Source organism: Urocitellus parryii, chromosome 14, assembly GCF_045843805.1.
Source record: "Urocitellus parryii isolate mUroPar1 chromosome 14, mUroPar1.hap1, whole genome shotgun sequence".
Lineage (NCBI taxonomy): Eukaryota > Metazoa > Chordata > Mammalia > Rodentia > Sciuridae > Urocitellus > Urocitellus parryii.
This window is the reverse complement of record NC_135544.1, coordinates 57,140,954-57,165,431: the sequence shown is the minus strand read 5'-3', so window position 1 is coordinate 57,165,431 and position 24,478 is coordinate 57,140,954. Positions and strand designations below refer to the sequence as shown.

Sequence of the window (24,478 nt, the reverse complement as noted above, 5' to 3'; positions counted from 1 at the left end):
GGCAGCATCGACTACCAGGCCTGGTTACTGAGCCTTTTCCAAGTGATTCCAACTCCCACCTTCAAGCTTTCCAGTGAGAGCCCACAGGGTGTGAGACAGGACAAGCCATCCCCTGACAGGACCCCTGACCCATAGTAACCATGGGACAATAAATAATTATGGCTGTATTAAGCCACTACATTTGAAATAATTTGTTTGACAGTAATAAATAGCTAACACACTTCATAAATAAAGAGCACTGGTAGATAACTGTGCCAGCAAGAAGCTGACTTCAAGTCAGTCAATAAATAAAACCCACACTTGCTACCAGAGGGTACTGCTTCCAGATTTGCTGAGTTGCCCACATTTCTCAATGTAAGCCAAAGTTTCCACGTTGAGCATTCTGAGAGCAGCAAACATCCCCCAAAATAAATGTCACCCAGAGCAACAGCTCATCCCATCCACAGCCTTGAGATCCCAGCATCATTTTTGACATAACTTCCCTTCACACCCTAATGACAGCATATCCCATAGTCCTCATAGCTGGAGATACTTAAATACCTCACACTGATAATCATACATACTTATACACACTTTATAAAGCACTTTGCCAATCACTAATCAACTTGATCTTTGGGGGAAACCTCTCTGTGAGACAGATATGGCAGGCATCAAACAGAGGAGGTTCAAAAAGTTGAAAATAACAAACAACAACACAGCTGAGGAAGGATTTGACTCAAAGGATTTGACTCAGATTTTCTGACTCCACACCCAGTGCTCTTTCAACCCAACTCAAAAGGAACTCTGTGGAGGGCCACACACGACCCTGCCTGTGGTGCTTATGGAGAATCCCCTGTGCGCACGGCATCACCCAGCCAGTCTCTCCACAAAATGTCCTTCCTACTTGGACCCACTCTCTACCTTGCCAATCAACCATCTTTCCACCCCCCTCAATCACAACACTGAAACACGGTCAGAGGCAGAATCGTACAGACAAGAGTACAGGCCAAATTTCTTTGTCTGCCTTCCAGGTTTTCAGTAATCTGATCCCAGTTTAGCTGATCAAATTAATTTCCCTCCATTTACTAAGAAAACCCAAATTAATCTCTTCATTCCTTCTCCAACTCACTTTCTTCCTCTCCCTCATCAAGATCTGGGGGTGCCGCCTGAGGGCTCACCCCTGTCTCTGACAGTCTCTTGTCTCAAAGACTTAAAATCAACTGCAGAGCTGGAACAAACCTGGAATGACAACGCCATTATGGCCTACAAGCCTTTAGAGAGGCATCCCTGGGCCGAAGACCGCCCTCGCCAAGGGAGCACTGAGCGGGGACAGACAGTGCTTGCCTGGGCAGAAGTGAAGGGCACCCTCACTGAGTGATGGCCTGACAGCCTTCCCACCCACCTGCTTCTTCCTTTCTGATTCCCCCAACCCTTCCCAGCCCAGTGCTTCCAGAAGCCTTCGACTGCTCCAGAACCTTACGCGCCCTGTCTTCCTACAGAAGCAATTCTGCCTGTGACACACATCCCTGCACTCATCACCCCTGCACAGACTGTGACCCTCCACCCGAACAGACTCCTGAAGACAGCAATGTCTCCACAGTGAGCACTCCAAGTTCCTTCAAGTGAACTCAACTCGGTCATTAAAAATCCATTGAACATAACATTGCTTCTTAACTTACCGGGCATCTCCTTTGGAAAGATTTGTATTTACAGGATTAAGAATGATCTTGTTTGCATCAACATCCACCACACATTTGGTATGCAAATCAATTTCTGCAAATTAAAAAAAAAAAAAGATAAATAGTCATTTTTAAGAGTAATTTATTTTGGAAGAGCATTTAACAAAAACTCAAAACTCTTAGTGAGTTTAAAAAATATATCCTATCACTCTTTTTTTTGAGAATTTTATTTATTTATTTTTTTTTTTAGTTTTCGGTGGACACAACATCTTTGTTTGTATGTGGTGCAGAGGATCGAACCCGGGCCGCACGCATGCCAGGCGAGCGCGCTACCGCTTGAGCCACATCCCCAGCCCTCCTATCACTCTTTCATGATAAAAACATTCAACAAACTAGAAATAGTAGAGAAATTTCTCAGCCTATTAGAAAGTATCTATGAAAACCCACCACTAATACCACACCCACTGGTGTGGAACTGAACAGCTGAATGTCCAATATCAAGAACAAGACAAGGATGTTTACTACCAACTTCTATGCAACACAGTACTAGAAATTCTAGTCAGGGCAGTTAGGTGAGAAAAATAAAAGGCAACCAGACTGGAAGGGAAGAAGTAAAACTATCTTTATTGCAATGATTTGATCTTATATGTAGAAAATCCTAAAGAATCCATGAAAAAAATATTCCAATAAATACATTCTGCAAGGCCACTGGATACAAAGATAAAATATAAAAATCAATTGTATTTCTATACACCAGCAATGAAAACACTGGAAATGAAATTAAAAAGACAATTTCATTTATAATATCATCAAAAATACTAAAAGGAATCAATTTAAAAGAAATGCAAGAATTATACACTGAAATTCCAAAACCTTCTTGATTAAAAATTAAAAATTTAAATAAATGAACAGAAATCTTATGTTCATGAATTAAAAGACTTCATACTGTTTAGATGGCAATACTCTCCAAATCTATAAGATTCAAGGCAGGGGCTGGGACTACATACAGCTCAGAGATAAGAGGACATGCTTAGCATGCACAAGGCCCCAGGTTCAACACCCAGCATCTCACACATGCGTGTGTACACACAGACTTAAGGAAATCCTCATCAGAATCCTAGCTTGCTTTTTTATAAAAACCAACAAGCCAAGCTGGGGTGCACTTTAGTGGTGGAGCACTTACCTAGCATGTGTGAGGCCCTGGATTCAGTCCCCACCATGGAGGGGGAAAGAAAAGGAAGAAATGAAGGAAAGAAACAAACACAGGCAGGCAAAAGATCCAGAGCAGCATAAACATTCTTGACAAAGAAAAAAAACACTCCACTATATCAAAATACTACAAAACTACAGTAACCAAGACAATGTGGTCCTACTACAAGGGTAAATATATACATCAGTGGGACAGAACTGCAAGTCCAGTTTTCTGACAAGGGTGACAAGACAGAACAAAGGAGAAAGCACACTTTTGCTGGGACAACTGGATATCCACATACTGAAGAATGAAAGTAGAATCCTATCTCACTCCACACTCATGAACTAACTATAGTGGAGGAAGGACAAGAAAAATCCAAATGGATGAAAATCTAACTTTAAGAGCTAAAACTATAAAACTCCTAAAAGAAAACATAAACATAAATCCATATGACCTTGGGTTAGGTGTAAGTAGTTTCTCACAACAATAAAAGCACAAGCAACAAAAAGAAAAAAAAATGGAACTCATCAAGATTTAAGACTTTTGTGCTTCAAAGACACTATCAAAAAAGAAAAAGACATCTAGGTTGGCTCCACAGTTTAGCTATTGTGAATTGTGCTGCTATAAACACTGATGTGGCTGTGTCGCTGTAGTATGCTGTTTTTAAGGGCTTTGGGTATAGTCCAAAGAGAGGGATAGCTGAATCAAATGGTGGTTCCATACCCAGTTTTCCAAGGAATCTCCATATTGCCTTCCAAATTGGCTGCACCAATTTGAAGTCCCACCAGCAATGTATGAGTGTACCTTTTCCCCCACATCCTCACCAACATTTATTGTTGCTTGTCTTCATAATAGCTACCATTCTGACTGTCGTGAGATGATACCTTAGAGTGGTTTTGATTTGCATTTATCTGGTTGCTAGAGATGATGAGCCTTTTTTCATATATTTGTTGACTGATTGTATATCCTCTCCTAAGAAGTGTCTGTTCAGGTCCTTAGCTCATTTGTTGATTGGGTTATTTGTTTTTTCGGTGAGATGTCTTTCAGTGGATGAATGGATTTAAAAAATGTGGCATATATACACAATGGAATTTTACTCAGCATTAAAAAAGAACAAAATCATGGCATTTTCAGGTAAATGGATGGTGTTGGAGAAGATAATGTTAAGTGAAGTTAGCCAATCCCCCCCCCAAAAAAATGCTGAATGTTTTCTCTGATATAAGGAGGCTGACTCATAGTGGGGTAGGGAGGGAGAGCATGGGAGGAATAGATGAATTCTAGATAGGGAAGAGGGGTGGGAGGGAAAGGGAGGGGGAAGGGGATTAGCAAGGATGGTGGAATGTGATGGACATCATTATCCAAAGTACATGTATGAAGACTTGAAAAAAAAAAAAGAAAAAGACAACAGATAGAATATAAAAACTACTTATAAATCATATAGCTAATAAGGGACTTGCACCAGAATAAAGAATTCTGAATAATGAAAAGACTATTAGAAATAGTCAAATTTAGGGCTGGAGATGTGGCTCAAGCAGTAGCGTGCTCGCCTGGTATGCGTGCGGCCCGGGTTCGATCCTCAGCACCACATACAAACAAAGATGTTGTGTCCGCCAATAACTAAAATAAATAAATAAATATTTAAAAATTCTCAAAAAAAAAAAAAAAGAAACAGTCAAATTTTTAAATGGGCAAAGAAATAGAATAGACATATTTCAAAAAAATACAAAAATGCCCAATAAACATAAGAAAAGATGCTTGACATCATCAGATGTTGGAAATACAAGCTAAAATCACAATGAAATACCACTTCGAACCCCCTAGGATAACTATAATCAAAAAGCAGGTAATAAAAAATGCTGGCAAGGATGTGGAGAAATTAGAACCCTAGTGCATTACCATAGGAACATAAAGATGCAGTCACTTGGGAAAAGTGTGGCTAGATTCCATATGACCCAGCATTTTCACACACACACACACACACACACACACATATACATCCAAAAGAAATGACAACATGTGTCCACACAAAATCTTACACACAAATGTTTCCAACAGCATTTTTTAGATAAACAGAAAAAAGTAGAAACAATACAAATGTCCACCAAGTAATGAATGGACAGATGTGATGAGTCTAAAGAATGGCACATTATTCAGCAATCAACATGAAGGGAGCACCTTTAAAAGGGATCACACTAAGTTAAAAAGCCACTCACAAAAGGCCAAAGAGAGTGAGGTTCCATTTAGTTTAAATGTCCCAAATAGGAAATCTAGGGAGGCAGAAGAGAGACCCCTGGTTTGTTAGCGCAGAGCTTAATGCTCCTGGGTGCATTTTTCTTTTGAGGGTAAAGAAAGTGTTCTAAAATTGATCGTGGGCTGGGGATGTGGCTCAAGCGGTAGGACGCTCGCCTGGCATGCGTGGGGCACTGGGTTCGATCCTCAGCACCACATAAAATAAAATAAAGATGTTGTGTCCACCGAAAAACTAAAAAATAAATATTAAAAAATTTTTAAAAAATAAAATTGATCGTGCTGGTAGATGTACAACTGTGAGCTTACAGATCATGAATTGGGAACAATGTTCGAGATGTGAATTTTATCTCAATACTGCTATGTTAGAAAAGACTGAATGTTTACATTCCCATAATTTTATACTCTTACATTTGTCTGCACGAAGTATCAAACTGTTTCTGTTCATCTCATTTCCACTGCCAAAAGAAAGGAGCTGTACTATGTTGGAGTCATTAGTATTTTCCAAGAACCTTGGCCAAATGTCAATGTCATATTCATTAGAAAGTGTTTCTACTGTCAGTAAGGGTAGTTTTTAAAAATTCCTTTTAACTTACATAACAAATGCAAAACAAAACAAAAACATTCCTCTTTCTGGCCCCAACTAACTTTTCTAATATCAGTTATTCTACTTTTATTACCAAATATATATTATTTGAGAAATGCAAAAAGGTCACTGTTTTTTTTGTTGTTGTTGTTTTGGTTTGGTTTGGTTTGGTTTTTTTTTTGGCCAACACATTTTCAGGCAAAGAGAATCTAAAGAAAAACTTGAGAGCTGTTTTACCTAGGTAAAAAAAAAAAAAGGCTCCTAAAAGGGGACAATGTTCTGCCATGATCAGCTAGCCTTAAATCCTATGAGTAATGCTTTGTGTTTAAGTCACCTCTACCCCTGACAGAAAAGCTTCAGGAAAGTGTCAGCAGCGGTGCAGCAAACTTTCAAACCTGCAATTTCGTCCTTGCTTCCTTAGGCCCAGAGCTCGAGAAAGTGTGCAATCATCCTGATTTGTTAATACCTCTGACCATACTGTATTAGGTGGCCTCTTACAGGCAAATCTACATTATACACAAATGTATCATCAACTGTCCGGAAATTCTGTGACTCAGAATCTACCATCTCACCACCTACCACAAAGTTAGTCGATAGTTTCTTGCAAGAGAGTTTGGTCTCAACAGAGGAGCTGCACATTTAGATTCATAAAAATACATGGCTGAAGAAACTGGGTGTTCATCAAAGTTTCTCCTACAATAGTACATTACCTTCATTTCAAAGGATCTTGAACTGAGAAGGGATCCACGCTTTTCCTTCAATATCTTTCCTAACAGCTCCTCCCTCTTCCACACCACTGCTTGCCACTTACATCAAGTACAACAAATAATTAAGGCACCAACCTCTGAATAACTCTATGTAATACAAAGAATCACCTATTACTAATACATATAACCTAAACTCACTTTGTCCTAACGTGGCAATGCTTACAAATACCCCTGCATCTAACACCCATCACCGATGGCTTTAAGTATATAAACAATTCTCTTCACTTCTTTACTAGCTTAGGGTTTAACAAAATACTCACCCCTACTCTGTTAATTGGCAGACAGCTATTGAGAAGGCTTTTCACAAGATTGTTTAGAACATGTAGGGGTAGGCCATTTAGGATGCATACCCAGGCAAATAAAGTGTGATGTGTAGAGAGTTTAAGGAACAGATATATGAAAAGAATTTTAATATAAAATGCTACAGCTAGTGTAACCCACAAATGAGATTAGCTGGTTGAATTAAATTATATTGCTATACAATTCTAAATATAACAGTCCAGTCAAAACTTTTTACTCTATAATCCCTACAAAGCAATTCACTAATTAAATAGCATAGTTAAAAGGTCTTAAATTTAATCTTAAAAAAAGCAAAACACACACACCCCTACCAAAAATCCAAAAGATAAAAAGATAAACATCTTCCTCTTAGTTTGGAATAATACTTAGATTAAAAAGATAAGAACTGCAATGCACTGTCTTTGTAAAAACAGAAAAATAGCACTACAGTACACCCATGTTCTTAGCAGCTCTATTCACAATTTCCAAAGGCAGCAGCAACCCAAAGTCCACTGCTGAATGAACGATCAGAATGGAGTAAACACACATATGGGAACAGTGTTCAACCTTCAAAAGTAAAGAAATTCTGGGGCAATTCTACCATATGGATGAAGCACAAAGACACAAGGCTAAGGGAAACAGCCAGTCACAAGAGGAACAATGCTCCATGATTCCAAGTACAGAGGCACCCAGCACAGTCAGATCACAGACAGCAGAATGGAGTGCCAGCGGGGGAAAATAAAGGAGTCAGGTATATGCAAAATCAAGGGTCAGATATATGAAAAGCATTTTAATATAAATAGTTTCTAATGACTGTGGAGTTTCTGTTTTGCAAGGTGAAAAAAGTTTGGTTGTGGACGGTGGTGATGGTGACACAATAATGTAAATAAACTTAATGCCACTAAACTGTACACTTAAAAATGGCTAAAACTATAAATGTTATGTGTACTTTGCCACAATTTTTAAAAGCATAAAAACGTATTATTATAATAAGTAACACAGGACACATTTATTCATAGTGAAGCTTAAAGTAATGAGATCAGAATTTAATTAATACTGTGTCTGAAAACTAATTAAATACCAGAGTCATCTTAAGTAGTACTATAAGCTTATTTTATAACCATTCAAGCTTTATAGTACTCAAAACCATTAATGTGATCAGTCCAAAGAAAAACAGAAAGGTAGACTAACTTACTAACATCAAAGGGCCATCCTCCTACCCCCAAAGAGGATGCCTTTCCAGGTCAAATTTTTCTTGATAAATATTAAAATAACCAACAGCTGACAACTTGGTTTATTCCGCTTGCATATTAGTCACACTGTAAAAGTGAGCAATAATTTGAAACAAGTCTTTCTTCACTACACAAATCACCTATGGCTCGCACCCCAATGACCTCATAGTAAAACCTGGGCAGGGCCTGGGAGACTCCCCTTACATAACTCATGTTCCATCTGGGGAAATGCAGCATTCACAGACTGGACAAAATAAATATATTGCCCATTTAGTAAACTGCTTTTATGATTCCCAAAAAAAATCAATAATAAGTGCCAAGACAAATCTATTATCCAGAAAGGAAGGTGTTCCTTCCTTTACCTACCAGTCATGTTCCTAATAGTTACTTATAACTTACTCTTAAAGTCACTAGGGCCAATTTAATTCTATGAGGTGCAGACCTAAAATTCCAGGAACTCAGGAGACTAAGGCAGGAGAATCAGGCCAGCCTCAGCAACTTAGGGAGACTGAGTCTCAAGATAAAATTTTAAAAGAAACTGGGGACATAGCTCCGTGGTAAACCTCCCCTGGGTTCAATCCTCAATGCCACAAAAAATAAATAAAGAAAGAAAGAACATAATAAATTATTTATAAAATTTGCTCTTTTATTAAAGAAGTTTGCATGCCATAGAGGGTCCTATTTTCAAGTCACTTAATGTATACACTTAATGTGTACTTTTATATGTGTTCACATGTTCACACAAGTAAAGTACTCACTAATATTTCATGTACAAAGATCTTACTTTACCAATTAGAATGCAATACTTATAATGGCAGAATAGGGAATATGTTTTATTTATACTTCTTTATGTGCAGTTGCTTTAGACACCTCTTTTTTATTGCAGTCTGCTGACCCAGGGGAAGAAAAAAAAACCAAGTGATGCCATATAAGTAAAAAGCATATTGAACTTGGAAGGCTGAGGCAGGTGGATCAAAAGTTCAACTGCCCAGGCAACTTAGCAAGACCCCATCTCAAAATAAATTAAAAAAAAAAGAGAGAGAGAGATGGGGATGCAGCTCAGTGGTACAGCACCCCTGGGTTCAATCCCAGTACGGCAAAAATAATAATAATAATAATAATAAAATTTTAAATTTAAAAAACCAAACTGGCCTTGAACGCGCTAGGCAAGCTCTCTACTGCTAAGATGCAACCCAGCACAACCCTTTATATTTTTACCAGTGAACATGGTATGTATTCAATAAATAGTAAAATAAAAACTGAACTCTAATATGGCTAATGCAAAGGCAGAAGGAATGAAGAAAGACACAGGATGGGGTGCCAGATAGCGGAGGAGAGGTTACAGCGTGAAAATAATTATAATTATCTTACATGGCCCCAAACACAAAATGTGCACACTCAAAAAACTAATCAATCTAGAGGACTAGGAAATAGTTAGTTAGAAACTTGTAAGACAAGGCTGAAGATGTAGCTCAGTGGTAGAGCATTTGTCTAGCATATACAAGGTGATGGGTTTGAGCCCCAGCTCCATAAAAAAAGTAAACTAAAAATAAAAACTTAAAAGAATCAGAACTGCCAAAAGAAAAAGAAAATCAAAGTCAGAGGACTCATACTCCCAAACATCAAAACTTTAACTAGACAACAACAGTAACCAAGACAATGTGGCACTATTACCAAGACAGAAAGATATATAGACTAATGAAATGGAAGTGAGAGTCTAGAACTATAACTTGGAAATATGAGTCACATTTTGGACAAAGGTGCCAAGACAGTCCAATGGAGGGAAGAACAGACTTTTTAACAAATGGTACTGGGACAACTGGATATCCACATGCAAAAGAATGAAGGTGGTCTCCTACCTCACACCACACTCAAAAGTTAACTCCAAACAGATCAAAGACACAAATTTAAAAGCTAAAACTATAAAATTCTTACAAGAAAACATAGTGTAAGTACACATGACCTTGGGTTAAGTATGGCTTCTTGGGTATAACACCAAAAGAATAAGCAACAAACAGTAATTTGGACTTTGTCAAAATTACTCATTTTGTGCTTCAAAGAGTAAAAAGGTGATCAACCAACTAGAGAAAATGTTTACAAATCACATATCTGATAAAGGAATGGTATCCAGAATACATAAACAATTCTTACAACTCAATAGTAAAAAGGTGCTAGGTAATGAACCCAGAGCCTTGTGCATGCTAAGCACACACTCTACCACTGAGCTACATCCCCAGCCCAAGGAAAGGATTTGAACAGAAATCTTTCCAAAGACACACAAACAGCTGATTTGTGCTCAACATTATTATCCACCAGAGAAAGGCAAATCAAACAAGATACACTTCACACCCACTAGGATGGCAATAATCAAAGAGAAACGTTCTGGGGTGCAACTCTGTGATAGAGGGCTTGCCTAGCATGCATAAGGCCCCGGTTCAATCCCCAGCACTGGGGGGCGCGGGGGGGGGGGGGGACAATAACAGGTGCCAACAAGGATGCAGAGAAGTCGGGACCTTCATACGTTCCTGCTGGGAATATAAAATGGTGCACTCATTTTGTAAAACAGATTAGCAGTGCCTCAAAATTTAGAGTTACTACATAACTAAGCAACTCCACTTCTATACATATGCACCAAAGAAAATGACAATGCCTATGCAAAACCTGTACACAAATGTTCATAGCAGCATTATTCATAGTGGCCCAAAGTAGAATCTAACCAAATACTCATCAATTGATTAATGGATAAACAAAATGTATCATATCCATATAAGGTAATATTATTCAGATTTAAAAAGAATGATGCAAAGATACATACTAAAACATGAAGAGACCCTAAATGAGCTGGTATATGAAAGAAGCCAGATAATAAAGTCTACAGGCTGAATCATTCCATTAATATGAAATGCCAGAATAGGCAAATCCAGAGACAGAAAGCAGATTAGTGGCTCCCAGAGGCTAAGGGAGGTAGGGTGGAGATGGAAAACACTGTTAATGGGCACAGAGTTCTCTTCAGGGTGAAGAAAATGTTCTGGAATTGCTTAGTGGTGATGGCTGCACAGCTCTGGAAATATCCTAAAAGCCACTAAATAACATAGTTTTGGTGTGAACCATAGTTAATAATAGAAGAACTGGATGTGGTGGCACCTGATTATAAATCTAGCTATTCAGGAGGCTGAGGCAGGAGCATCAATTAAGAGTTCAATACCACCTTAACATCACAGTGAGACTCCATCTCAAAAATATAATTTAAAAATGAATTTTAAAAACAGAAAAACTTGAAAGAATGAACCCTCTACCCTCACAGATAGAGTTCTGAGCCACATTTCTCCACAATACTCTGAAGATCCCCGCTCATCCAATTCCTCTTTTAATTTCCTCACATGCTACCTCATTAAGAAAATTAAGCCCTCCAGGTCTTTCCCATTATAGAATTACTCTCTACTATATTTCAAAAACTGTCCTTCTCTAAATAGAGAAGGACACTCCACAGTGTTAACATACTGGCTATTCCTGTGACATCTGAGGGACCATTCTTGGATTCATTTATCCCCCTGGGCTTCCAAACCACTGCTTTCTCCTGATTCTCCTCGGTGTCTCTCAGCCTCTGTGACCTCCTGCTTCACACATGCTTTACTGTGAAGTTCTATTTTCTACCTACAGAAATGACTCCTAAGGCCCACGTGTGTCTCCCAGCCCCTTAGCTTCAGACACACACAACAGCCTTTGGACCACCCACCGGCTGCACTCAGGCACCCCGCACTCCACGAGCAGTGGAGCTTCTCCCAGGCGCGGGCTGTGTCTTATTCACAGTGGAGGTGCGCTGCATGTAAGCACTGACTAAAGACTGCTGAGTGTCCCAGCAGGACTCATCATTTCCCACCCTCCACCCTAAAACTTGCCTCTCCCATATGTCTGGTCTTCTGGTCTCAGTTAATGACACCAGCACTCACCAGTCATCGAAACCAGAAACTCTGCAGTGGCTCCGCAGGCTCACTGTTTCTCAGATGCAACACAGACCCACTTCTTTGTGGTGTCCACCTGAACCCCTCCACCCTGCCCCACAGTGGGACCTGGAGGCAAGGGGGACTGCTCATGTTGCCTGCTGTGCCATTCTCAAACCCTAGTCCCATTTCTTTACTTCATACTCACTGTCATCACAAAGTTGTGTACGTGTTCTTATGAACTCACCAGGAAAACAGTGAGCTCACCTGGTCAAAGACTTATGCTTCTAGTGCATCCTGCGCATCTCAGGACTTCCAGGTCTCTTTAAAGATTATAACGTCCAGTGAGTACTAAAAGCACAGGCTTTGACAGAAGGCTCCAAAATACTGGTTTCATAATCCTAGGAATGTTGATTAACCTCTCTGAAATTGCAGTAAATAGAAATTCTACTATTAGCTTTAGAAGTCTGGTTTGAAAAATAATGTCTAAAAAGCCTGAATTCAGCCAGGTGCTGTGGCAAATGTAGTGAGACTGTATCTCAAAAATAAAAAGGGCTGGGGATGTAGCTTAGTAGATCACTTGCTTAGCGCACATGAGGTCCTAGGTTCAATCTCCAGCATCTCCGGGGAAAAACACACACACACTGAACACTGTAGCTCACAAATAGAATACAAAGCTCTCCGGTCTAGAGGTGTAGCTCAATGATAGAGCACATGTTTAACATGTAAGAAGCCCTGGGTTCAAGGCCCAGCAGAGGAGGAGAACAGAAAGATCTCAAGAAAGCAGCTCCTGGGGCCCTCCCCCCTACCACACACCCAGGCAACATACAGGCTTCCTCCTTGAAGTCTAACCAAAATTCTCTCCCCTGGGGAAATCTTCCCTAGTCACCAGGCCTTAGAGATCTCTCGGTCTTCTAAATTCCTATACTTACCTATACTCACCTGCACTTAATAACTGGCAGTCTATTATAGTTGTTTACCCTTTAATCTTATCTTTTCATGTGACAGTCATTTTCTCATGGGCATGAACCATAAAACAAACTAAGAAACTGAATATGACAATAGTAGGCAATACCAAAAAGTTTTTAGGAAATAAAATCCCCCTACCAAAACAGCTTCATTTTCCATGTTTCTAGCTCTGGCCCCTCCTGTACATACTTGTACATGGTGACAGCCACCCCAGTAGATTCACTCAGTTACAGGTGTGCTTCCATCGATGAGTATTCCTTGTTAAGTGGGTGTGATCATCATCACCTCTAATAGCTATCACAATTCCTCCACTGCTACTAGATCATGATTTACTGAAGCACTGACTCTATTAGACATGATTACATACTTCTCTGTGTCTTTTATTACATCAAGTATAGCAAAACACAAAGTAAACTTGTTTGAAATACCCACTGAAATAAATTTATTGCCCATGTTCCCTAACGTCTGAAACAATCCATTTCACTTTTTCTTTCTGGCTCAATTTCTAGAGCAATTTCAGTTTCACTCACTTATACAAATATATTTTCCAAACATTTTTTATATAATTTACTTTGGAAGTCAGTCTTACATATATTAAAACAAGAGCAATCCCTTGATTGAAGGGCACTTTAATACCAGCTAGAAACCTGAGAGGAACTCAATAAATGCTCACTTACCTATTAAATATTTTTTAAACCACCTGAAGTTACAAACTGTCAAATTCCTGGAAGGTATCACTCATCTAATAATGTCAATTATGCTTGTAAAACTTTCAGCTCATTTAATGATTAGACTGGTTAATAACATTGGACAGGTGTTCTGTATGGTACAGGAAAGCACAAGATTGTCTGTTGAGCTGCACAGTCTCAAAGACAACATTCGAAGACAAACAATACCTGAAAATAGAACTTCAAGATCTTGTGACAAAAGAAGGTTACCCCTTTTCTTTAGCTGTTTAGCTTCAGGTTTCAGATGAGTTGAAATGTTCAAACTATGTCAAATCACATATACATGTGAGCACAAACTGGGGGAAATAAGAAAAGCTGTTAGGATAGAGGGGAATTATTTTTCTATTTTGTGTTTTGTTAGTATAATTTTAGACTGCATAACTAGAAAAATATTCTTGACAAATTAGCCATTACAACTCTTGCTATTATTGAATTAGGGCTTAATGCTTAACATTCAGGTAACTTAAGTTTTCCAAACCCACATACTGTTTAGCAGGAAGGCTGAAGCTCTTACTTCCATGAAAAATGTTAAATAAGCCAACCCACCACCTCAGGACTCAAAACACCAGCACTGGGTCAACACTGAATCACAGGAAGAACTTAAAAGGATGTACCAAAGGTTTCTGGAAATCTTCAAACTTTCCCCAAAAGATAGCTAACGTGATTCCAAGTATCAGAGCAAAACCATGTCAGTGACCCACTCTCATCCCTGTCCTCACTAGGATTTCTCAGGCTGCTTCCTGCATTTATATGCCATATATGCCATGACAGAAACAACCAGGACTTCAGGGGACATTATGCCATAATTATATCCTATCACTTAATACATTAATTTTCCCAAAAGTAAAAACTTTTCAAAGTAATATGACTCTTTCAAAATTATTAGAAAGGAATAATTTATTTTCGCTTTTTTATATGAACTCTAGACACCAATTTTTAAAAAATCACTGGCTTTAAGATTCTACATTGCATTCGACGATAACCTTTAAATTTATGCAATTACTTCATGAAAAAATAGGAAAAGAACCACACTTAATCATCTGTGAGAATCACTGAAAAGAAGTTCATGTGCATCAGGAAAGATAAGGCTAGGTAAGACAGGATAAAGGAATTGAGAGGGGCAGATCACCATAAATAATGTACTTCTATTTATAGAGCCATGGAACCTATGTGTAAACACTTAATTTTAAAATCACTTCAACCAAAGAAACAACTAACTCCTGTCCCACAGCTAAAATTATTCTATGTATTCCTCAAAACTCAGACACTGAGCCAGGCCTAGTGGCACATGCCTATAGTTCCCAGTGACTCAGGAGGATCCCAAGTTCAAGGCCTCTACAACTTAGGGAGACCCTATTTCAAAATAAAAAATAAAAAGGGCTAGGGATATAGCTCAATGGTAGAGCACACTGGATTTAATCTCCAGTACACCAAAAAAAAAAAAAAAAAAAAAAAATCTCGGGCTGGGGTTGTGGCTCAGCCTAGCACATGCGGAGTCCTGGGTTCAATCCTCAGCACCACATAAAAGTAAATAAAATAAAGGTATTGTGTCCAATTACAAGTAAAAAATTTTTAAAAATCAGATGGAACCATCATTACAACTTACTCATGACAATTTAAAAATAAAAAGAATAGTAACTCCCCTCAAAAAGTGAAACTATTTTGGGGAAGACAGTGGGGGAGAGAGAAGGGCTCTAAATATGGAGCTAAGTTCTTTTGTGGTGGTTAGTTGCCTCTTTTCTAGCAGTGACATTTCCAAGTTGGTGGTTTTTTTGGGTTTTGGGGTTGTTCGTTCTCTCTCTCTCTCTCTCTCTCTCTCTAAGAGAGAGAGAGAGGAAAAAAAAAGGAAATTTCAAGAATGTGCTAAAACCACCTTTTCAAAATCAATTCCCACATAAATGATATTTCATTTGGCTTGGGATTTTTTTCTTCTTAATCATTGTGATGATTAAAAAAACTTCAAGTGAACTAAAATAAAGACGCCTGAATATGTAAAAAGAAGATTTGGAAAACTTTCAGAGTTCCATCAAAGTTATTTCATTTTGCCAGGGCTAGGACTTTGGGAGGTGGAAAGACAACAGACCATGCAGTAGCTGAGACTCTGAGGCAATTGAATCCTAGGGGGAAACTCAGGTGATAGCCTTAAGCAACCCTAGCAGGGACAGGGGGACGAACCAATTTCAAGACAGAAACCAACTTTCAACAAACAGAAGGACAAACCAACAAAGTCAACTGACTGATCTGTGTATCTCAATACACAGGAAAGACCAAAGAGAAGGGAAAACAGCTTAAACTTTCTGTGTAGAATAAAACGCTCGATTTTGAACACAGAAGTTGTTTTTTAAAAAGGGCTTGGAAAATGATTCTGGTGCTTGGAAATGATCCTGATTCATCAAGAGTCTTATCAATGGCAAAGTCATCTCCTGGAACTGAAACAGTGATCCCAGTAACAAGACCTTTCTTTTATAAAGTGTTTTCAAACATATCATCTCATTTAAAGGAACCTGCCCAGCCAGGCTGCTGGTGAAGTATAAAGGCAAGACCCAGCCCACCCCCTCTCCTGACTTGAAGCTGGGCTTCATTCACTTCACTGGAACGTCACGGGACATGTAAGTGTGCTCGGTTTATCTGCCTTCTCTCCCCTCCCTACAGGACTTAGGAGAAAGTCTCAAGGATACAATTTCACAAGAATCTTGGCACCCCAACTATTTATTGTTGAGAGATGACGGGTAGGACTTCAAGCAAAAGCAGAAACTGCTCAACCGTCCCAACACCGAGAAAGGCACCCCTCGACCCCAGCCCGAGGCACGGCACCGGGCAGCTCCGCCGGAGCGCGCAGGTTCAGCACCGAGGTGGGGAGGCGCCGGGCAGCGCCGGGAGCCCTCCGGGGGAGTCCGCGCACTCTCGGCGCCGTCCCCCGCCGCGGCCGAGGGGTGCGGGCTGCCCGGGGCGCGGGGCGGGCCGGGGGCGCGGGCGCGGTGACAGCTGGCGGGGCGCGGGCGGGCGCGGGGCCGCGGGGAGGCAGAGGGCGAAAGGGCGCCGGGCGGGGCGCGTGGGCGGAAGGGGCAGCCGGAGCGCGGCGGGCCGGGGTGCGGGGCCCCGCGGCGAGCGCGGGCCCGGGAGGGACGTCCCGCAGCAGCGGGCGCCGGGCGCGGGGCCCCGGGGAGCGCGCCCGCCGCCGACCCCAGGGGCGGGCGGACCCCCCACGGCGGCCCGGCTCGGGTGCGCCGGGCACCTGCCGCCCGCGCGGGGCTCTCACCTCGTCGGTTCATGGGCCGGACCCTCACCGCCACTTTCACTTTGGAGTCGCCCATCCTGCCGCCGCCGGGCTCTCGCTCGGCTTCCGTCTGCCGAGGCCACCGGGCAAGTCTTCGGGGCTGACCCGGCGGGAGGGGGCCGCGGGGGCGGGGCGGGGCGGGGCCTGAGGCGGGGCGGGGCCTGAAGGGGCGTGGCCGCGCGAGACCGGCGCGCCCCGCGGCATGCCGGGACCTGTAGTGCCCGCGGACGGGGCTGGCCCGCGGCCGCGCGTGGCTTGCTGGAGTCCGTCAGCGAGCTTCTGAGACCGCGATCCCATTCCTCATGGTGCTTCTCCTCGCAGTTGGGATTGAGTCGTGGGCGGTCGACGAGCCAGTCCCTCGCCGGGAAACGAACGGCCGAATGGACGGTGTTGGAGACCCTGCTACTTAACCTCTTCCTGCGTAACTTCCACACTGGCTCACTCCTGTGCTTGAACTGGCCTCCCGGCCTCCTTTGCAGAACTAGGCTAGTGAAGTGCTACTGTCCTTAGGTCTGCAGGTGATGGCTCTCCTTCCTATCAAGGTCTTGAGCCTGGACCTTGAGCTTTCTTCCTACTGAGACCTTGATCCGTGGAAGCAATCTGAATTCAAATTTCCCAATTGTGTGACCTTGGACAAGATATTTGACTGCTCAGTGCTTGACTTTTCATATGTAAGATGGAGGCAATAGAAGTACTTCCTAAAATAGGCACATTTAAGGCCAAACGGTTTACTTATATATGTAACCTAGCCTATAGTATAGACTCAGTGAACACTTACTGCGTGAATGGGTGAACGAAGCAAAACAAACAGCCCTTTATGTGCCCATGCAGAGATTAACCGGTGGCCTATGGGCCAGATCTAGCCTACAAACACAAATTATTTGGCCTAACCCTATTGGCCAACATGTAAAAATCAGATTTGAGTATGTAGTACTGGGCCTGCACTACATATTGGAATACAGAGTTGAGACTGAAAAACAGCAACCAACTTTTATTATAAGAGGCAAGTGCCCCCAGTTCACCATCGTCCCCTCCAGTCTGCCTCCCCACTGTGTTCCAGGATCCTGCGAGGTTGTGACCCCTTCTTAGGTGTGTTTAAGGGATAGTACATATCTCAAAATAGCTCAACTATTTTGCAGGTGAGTGAATACAGAAAGCTGGTAAGACTTGCACTTCTACCAACAATCCTGTTGTTGAAAGACCTTCAATACAGCAGAGCCATTATAAAAGGTTAAAAACAGTTGTAAAAGGGAAGAAATTCTGAGCCAGGTATGGTGGCACACATCTGAAATCTCAGCTGCTCAGGAGGCTGAGGCAAGAGCATCACACATTCAAGGCCAGCTTTGGCAACTTGGGAAGGGAGGCCCCATCTCAAAATTGTTTTAAAAAATAAATAAGGCTAGGGATGTAGTAAAATGTCTCTGGAGTCAATCCAAAGTAGAAATTCTAGCCACACTGCAGCATGGATGGATCTTGAAGACACATGCTACCTGAAATGAGCCAGTCACAATAGAAGGCTATGTGATGGGTGATTCCATTCATATGAGGTCCCTAGGATAGTCAAATTCGTAGAGACAGAAAGTGAAATAGGCAAGGCCAGTAGGTGGGGGAGGGGAAATAGGGAGTTGGTGTTTAATGGGTATCAGATGTCAGTTGGGGGAGATGAAAGTTGGGGAGATGGAGGATGGTAATGATTGGCAATATGGATGTACTTAGTGCTACTGAACTGTGCAATTAGGAATGTTTAAAGTGTTAGGGGTATAGCTCAGTGACAGAGTGCTTGCTCAGCATGTGTGAGGGCTGAAAGGCCCTCTATAAAGAAAGGAAATTTGTTTCTTAGGAGCACCTCCTCTGAGCTGAAGGAGGGCCTCCTCAGCTGGAGCAGAAGCAGGTTTAATGTAGAGCCCTTTGATTTTTCACAGCCCAAGAAAGTAAATAAATAACATCAAGAAAATCAATTTAGGGGCTGGGCTGTGGCTCAGTGGTAGAGCACTTGTCTAGCACTTGTGAGGCACTGGGTTCAATACTCAGCACCACATTATGTCCACCTACAACTAAGAAAATATTAAAAGATGAAAAGAAAGAAAATCAATTTAGGATTGCTAGGGCCAGGCGTGCAGCTTGGTGATGGGGTGCTTGTCTAACATGTGCAACACCCTGGTTTCTGTCTCCAGCACCACAGAAAAATTAAAAATAAATTTTAAAAATTATAAAACTGCCAGCTTCTTAATTTTACCAAGTAAATTCTTTTTTCTTTCAACATTTTTTTATTGGCGATTATAGTTGTACATCATGATAGAATTTGTCACATATTGGTACAAGCATATAATATAACAATATTATTTGGCCAATATTACTCCTCAGTACTTCCCCCCTCCCAAGTAAATTCTTTTTAAAAATAAATAAATGGCTGGGGATCTAGCTCAGTGGAAAGAGTGCTTGCCTCCCATGCACAAGGCCTTGGGTTCAATCTCCAGCACTACAAAAAAATAAAAAATAAATAAATGTACACAATTGCTATCTATTAGCTCTATAATTCCTTTTTATAAAATAAAAAAGGTCATTCTTTGAGTGCATATTGAAATCCTTTGGCTTGATGGAAAAAAAAAACCTCACTCCTGTCCTTTTGCTCTTACTGAACATTGGACCAGAGTTGGGCAGTCTGGTGTTAAAACATATTTGCTAATTACTACCTCCCCACTTTCTGGCTATAACAAATAAGGTTTGGAATGTGCTAAGTTCCATTCTTCACATTATGTCTTTTATGACCCAGCAAGTTTTGTTTTGAAATAGCATATCCTCCTGCTAGCTTGAATCTAGCTTTTTAAACAGAGGCAAAGTGGGCAGAAAAAGAACAGGCTAAGCAGTTTCTATGGGAACATTGTATTTAAGCTGAAACTTTAGAGAAGAGAAAGCCCCTGAGGAGCTGAAGAGGGGTGGGATATAATAGCCAGGAGATGAGGACTTTCTCTAAAGTTCCAAACCTGTCTAAATTGGTCTGGAAACATTTGACTAGAAGAAAATGATAGTAGGTTTCCTAGGGCCAGCAGGGAAAACCCCTGTGGGTATTCTCCCTCTCCACTTACTACCGCCCTGTCTCCTTTGGCTTCTGCATCGAAAGTGGAGAAAGGATTCTTGGAGCCCTGGAAAATCTTCCAGCAACAGGTGAGAGAGAAGGGACTGTGCTTCAAGTGGCCACCTGCAGCACTTGTGTCAGGTGTGTCCACGCCCAGTGAAACAAACAGCAGCGGCCTGGGCTTGGCCATCTGCAAGGAGCAGCAAGAGTCCTGGTTTCTCTCTTGTCCATCATTAGGGGAGGCCCTAGTTCCTAAAGGTTTCACAGCCTCCCAGTAGGGCCTCAGGCTGGGGACCAGGCCTTAAGCCAGGTGCAGCAGCGCACACCAGTAATCATTAGGGGGAAAAGAAAAAGAAGGAACAAGGAAGGGGCTCCCTTCTTTTGTTTTGTGAATCAACAGCTACATTCAGTGTAGATACTACGAACTGTGTGTGTGTAGATCTGTTGGACATGAGCTGTTAACTGTGTCTAGAAGGAGTTTCTCGATTTTTTTCCTCCTGACATTTTGCAAATCTACTCATTCTGAAACTGACTCCTAGTTTACTTTTTCGGGGTTGATCCACCCACTCCACAGCTTCTGATGGTTTCTTCAGAGACAAAGAAAGGCCTGGTGCCTCTTCTTTTTATAGTCATCACTTAACCTGACGATGTTAGCTAACATACATTGAGCACCTACTACAAGCCAGACAGTCCTAAGCACTTTTCATATACGACCCCATTTACTCTTCATACCAACTCTGTGAAGCACCTGCTATCATTTTCCCTATTTTACAGCTTATTGGAGGGGCAATTGACTGCAGGAACTACTGGAGTAGTGATCTGACTTCCCCACCCTACAACCCTGCAATACGGACAAGTGCGCCTGCAGGTTCTTCAGTCCACAGGAATATGAAAGACCTCTTGCTCACCATGCTGCTTTCAAAATAGTTTCTAAAATCCCCTTTTTGGAAAAAGTAGAACAGTATACTAAGTTCTAGTTTTGTTTTTGTTTTGTTTGTTTTTGGTCTTTAAAAAGGAAGGGATGGGTGAAGAGGCTTCCTCTGTCATGTGCTCCCACCATGAGTTACTGTGTCACCAGAGGCCCAAAGCAATAGGCACAAGTGACCATAGTCTGTAACCTCTGAAACCATGAGCCCAGGTAAACTTTTGTCCTCAGAAGCTGATCATCTCGGGTCCTCTACGGTGGTGGGAGGCCACACATACAGTGGTTCAAGGATTCCCAGGACGTGAGTGGTGCAGCCAACATAGTCAAGGGGAGGTTGAGCCTGGAGACGGAAGAAACTGAGCTCCCAAGTGAGGAAAGGTGAGGCGAGGAACGAGGCTTAAGGACGGTGTGCTGGCGCTTGGGCGTAGGAGAGGGAGATAGGGATGAAGAGGCTGAGGTTGCAGGTTACGGATGAGAGTTAGCATGGTTGGTTTCCTGGTGGAGCAGTCTTAAGTCATGGCAAAGTCCAGGGGTGGTGCTGCCAGCACGTGGTTGACAAAGGAGTGCCAACACAGACTATGGACCCAGCAGAAGACCACAGGCGACAGGAAGAGGCCTGTGGAGCAGTGGAGATGGTCCGATAGCCTGGCACACAGGGGATCCTGGAATTGACATGCAGGTCCCTTTTACCCAGGCCAGGGTGCAGATAATGTGCCTGAGTCTCGTGGGACTGTGGTGAAAATTAAATGAGCTCAAGTGTGTGGAGTACTGAGCACGTGCCTAGTGAGCGGGACACTCAGTCTATAGCAGCTAAACAGCTGTGACTGCTATGAGTGAGGTCTGAGATCCCACCAGGAACTCAGAGTGTAGCAGAGAATGCAAACATGAAAGGCAGGTAGCCGTCCAGAGATGGCCTTCTTTGTGGAAAGAGCACAGATTTTTGGAATCAAACAAATTTATGCTTGTATCCCAGCTCTGCCACTTACAGCTGTGTTACTTGAGTTCAGCAAGCCGTTTGATATGACTGAGGTCAATGATGATGCTGCCTTGCTCAAATTTTCATTCCCTAAAATGTGTTGAGGACCTAGTCAGTACCAGGCACTGTACTAGGTATGGAGATGAGGAGACTCAAAGACACTTTCCTGAGCTCAAAGAGCTCACAGTAGGACTGGGGAGACAGATGAAGAGACAATTAAAATAGGGCTGTGGTTGTGGCTCAGTGGTAGCGCATGTGAGGCACTGGGTTCAATCCTCAGCACCACGTAATCCTAGCAACTCAGGAGGCTGAGGCAGGAGGATCACAAGTTTGATGCCAGCCTCGGCAATTTAGCAAGACCCTCAGCAAGTTTGTGAGACCCTGTATCAAAATAAAAAATAAAAAGGACAGGAGATGTAGATCAGTGGCAGAGCACCCCTGGGTTCAAACCCCAATACTGCAAAAAGAAAAAAAAGAAAAGATGCACAAAGGGCCAGCTCTCCTCTTCCACCATGTGACGGGGAAAAGGTGACTTCTGGGAAGCAGGAAGGGGTTTGCCTACTCCTTGATCGCAGACCTCCTTGCCTCCAGAACTTTATCCATCCAGGTATCTTCCCCATATTTCAAACTCAATGTACTCAAAAGATTGCCTCACTGAACTGAGAGTCTAGGCATCAGATGCTGGTCCCAGCCTGCCATCTTTAGCTGAATGACCTTTAGCAAGAGGCTCTACATCTAGGTGGCTTAGGCTGACTCTCATCTTCCTTAGGAAGAACTGAGAAGGCCAATATTGAGAAAGCCTTCTGTGCCTGGAATGGCATGGCTTTCAGCTCCTCCTTGGGAAGGAAGATGCCAGAAGTGACTGGATCAAACATCACCCTGCCACTCGGGCACACAACACGTTGCCGTGTGTCCTTTTTCCCTCAGCCACCCTGAAAGCTGCTTATGGGTTGATTAGCACAGTAGTGAGTACAGATCTAGATACAGGCGTGTGTCACCACACTGGGGCAAGTAGGTCTTTTTAATGAAGGATTCTACAACAACAGACTATCTATATCTACTAATGCAATCAGATCTCAAAGCATACACAAAAAGTAACTTGGCTGGGCATGGCGGTACATGCCTAGACGCAGAAGGCTGAGGCAGGAGGATTGCAAGTTGGAGGCCAACCTGGGTAATGCAATGAGACCCTGTTTCAACATAAATGAAGGTCTAGGGATGTATCCCAGTGGTAGAATGCCTGCCTAGCACATATGAGGTCCTGAGTTCAATCCCCAGTAGGTTTTTTTTTTTTTTTAAAAGGGCCTTTTGAATTGAATTGTCTTTGCATCTTGGCCATAAATCAGTTATATAGTGAGTCTACTTCTGGGTTTACTATTATCTTCTTAAATACTGCAGCAGTAATGGAATTTCTCCCATATTTTCCTTTTATTTTATTTTAATTCTATGTTATTTACACTTCAATATAATTTTATTTGTCTATTCATTTATTTATTTTTAACTCATTTGAATATAATTTTAGAATCTGATTCCCAATTTTTAACAAAGAGCCTGATGGGATTTTGATTGAGACAGCATCGAGACAGTAGGTCAGTTTGTGAGGTATTGGCAATGTAACAATATCGTCTTCCAATCCATGAATATTGTTTATTTAGGTATTCTTTAGTTCCTATTAGCAGTTTTATAATTATCAATGTAGATAGAGTTCTTGCATGCATTTATATTATTACTATTGTTTATTATAGAAACATATTGAACTAGGGTATAGCTCAGTGACAGAGCTCTTGCCTAGCATGAACTAGACCCTGGGCTTGATCCCTAGCACCAATAAATACACAAAAACATATTTTATGTTTTTGAGGCTATTGAAAATGACATTTTATTTATTATTGTAGTATCATTATAATTATTAGCATATATGAATTGTACAATTAATGTTATTCCCTTCGATATTATCATACATGCATGCCTTGGGCATTGATCATGTCCATCCACTCTTCTTCTACCCTTGACCTCCACAGATATTTTGAAAGTTTTATTTTCCAATTGCTTGTAGGTAGAATGTAGACATACAATTGATTTTTGTATGTTCACCTCATATCCTGTGACCTTTGTTAGACCCATTAGATTTTTGTAGATTCCTCATGACCTCTGTGTTTATAATGATTTCATCTGTGACTAGAATGCCTTCAATTCTTCCTTTGTGATCTGTATGTCTTTATTTTTTCTTGTCTTATTTCAATAGCTAAAAACATGAATAAAATGTTGAATATTTTAAAAAAAAATCCCAACTCTAGCACTAAGTTATCAGTCCCCCTTCTCCCAGCTTCCAGGGTTGGACGGGTAGCACCACTGGGGGAAGCCACGCGTCCGTGCAGGTGGGTGCACGGACCTCAGCTTGTCTGCTCCTCCCAGGCCTTTACCATCCATCCTCATTGCTGTCTTCAAGCCCAACTCAAATGACCACCCTCTCCCCAGACACCTGCTTCTATATCCCCAGAAGAATTAGGGCTCAGCCAAAACTTCCCTCCCCTTCCAGGGTCCAAAATGTCGTCTTTGACTGTGTCCACCACCAGCTTCCCCCTCCAGGGGCAGAATCAGGGGTGTATCTTCAGCCCAAGGCTG

The 24,478-nt window shown here is 41.8% G+C and overlaps 1 protein-coding gene across 1 annotated transcript in view; it reads right to left on the bottom strand.

The window, feature by feature from the left end:
* The window catches only part of Kif13b (kinesin family member 13B), a 158,291-nt gene extending 141,324 nt beyond the window's left edge, over positions 1–16,967 (bottom strand). Inside the window, exons 1-2 of the mRNA XM_026398857.2 lie at positions 16,859–16,967; positions 1,659–1,752 (exon numbers count right to left, since the gene is read on the bottom strand). Of these exons, the coding sequence (XP_026254642.2) occupies positions 1,659–1,752; positions 16,859–16,913 (149 nt within the window). The 5' untranslated portion in view covers positions 16,914–16,967. The remainder of the gene's footprint in view (positions 1–1,658; positions 1,753–16,858) is intronic.
* Between the last annotated feature and the right edge of the window lie 7,511 nt (positions 16,968–24,478).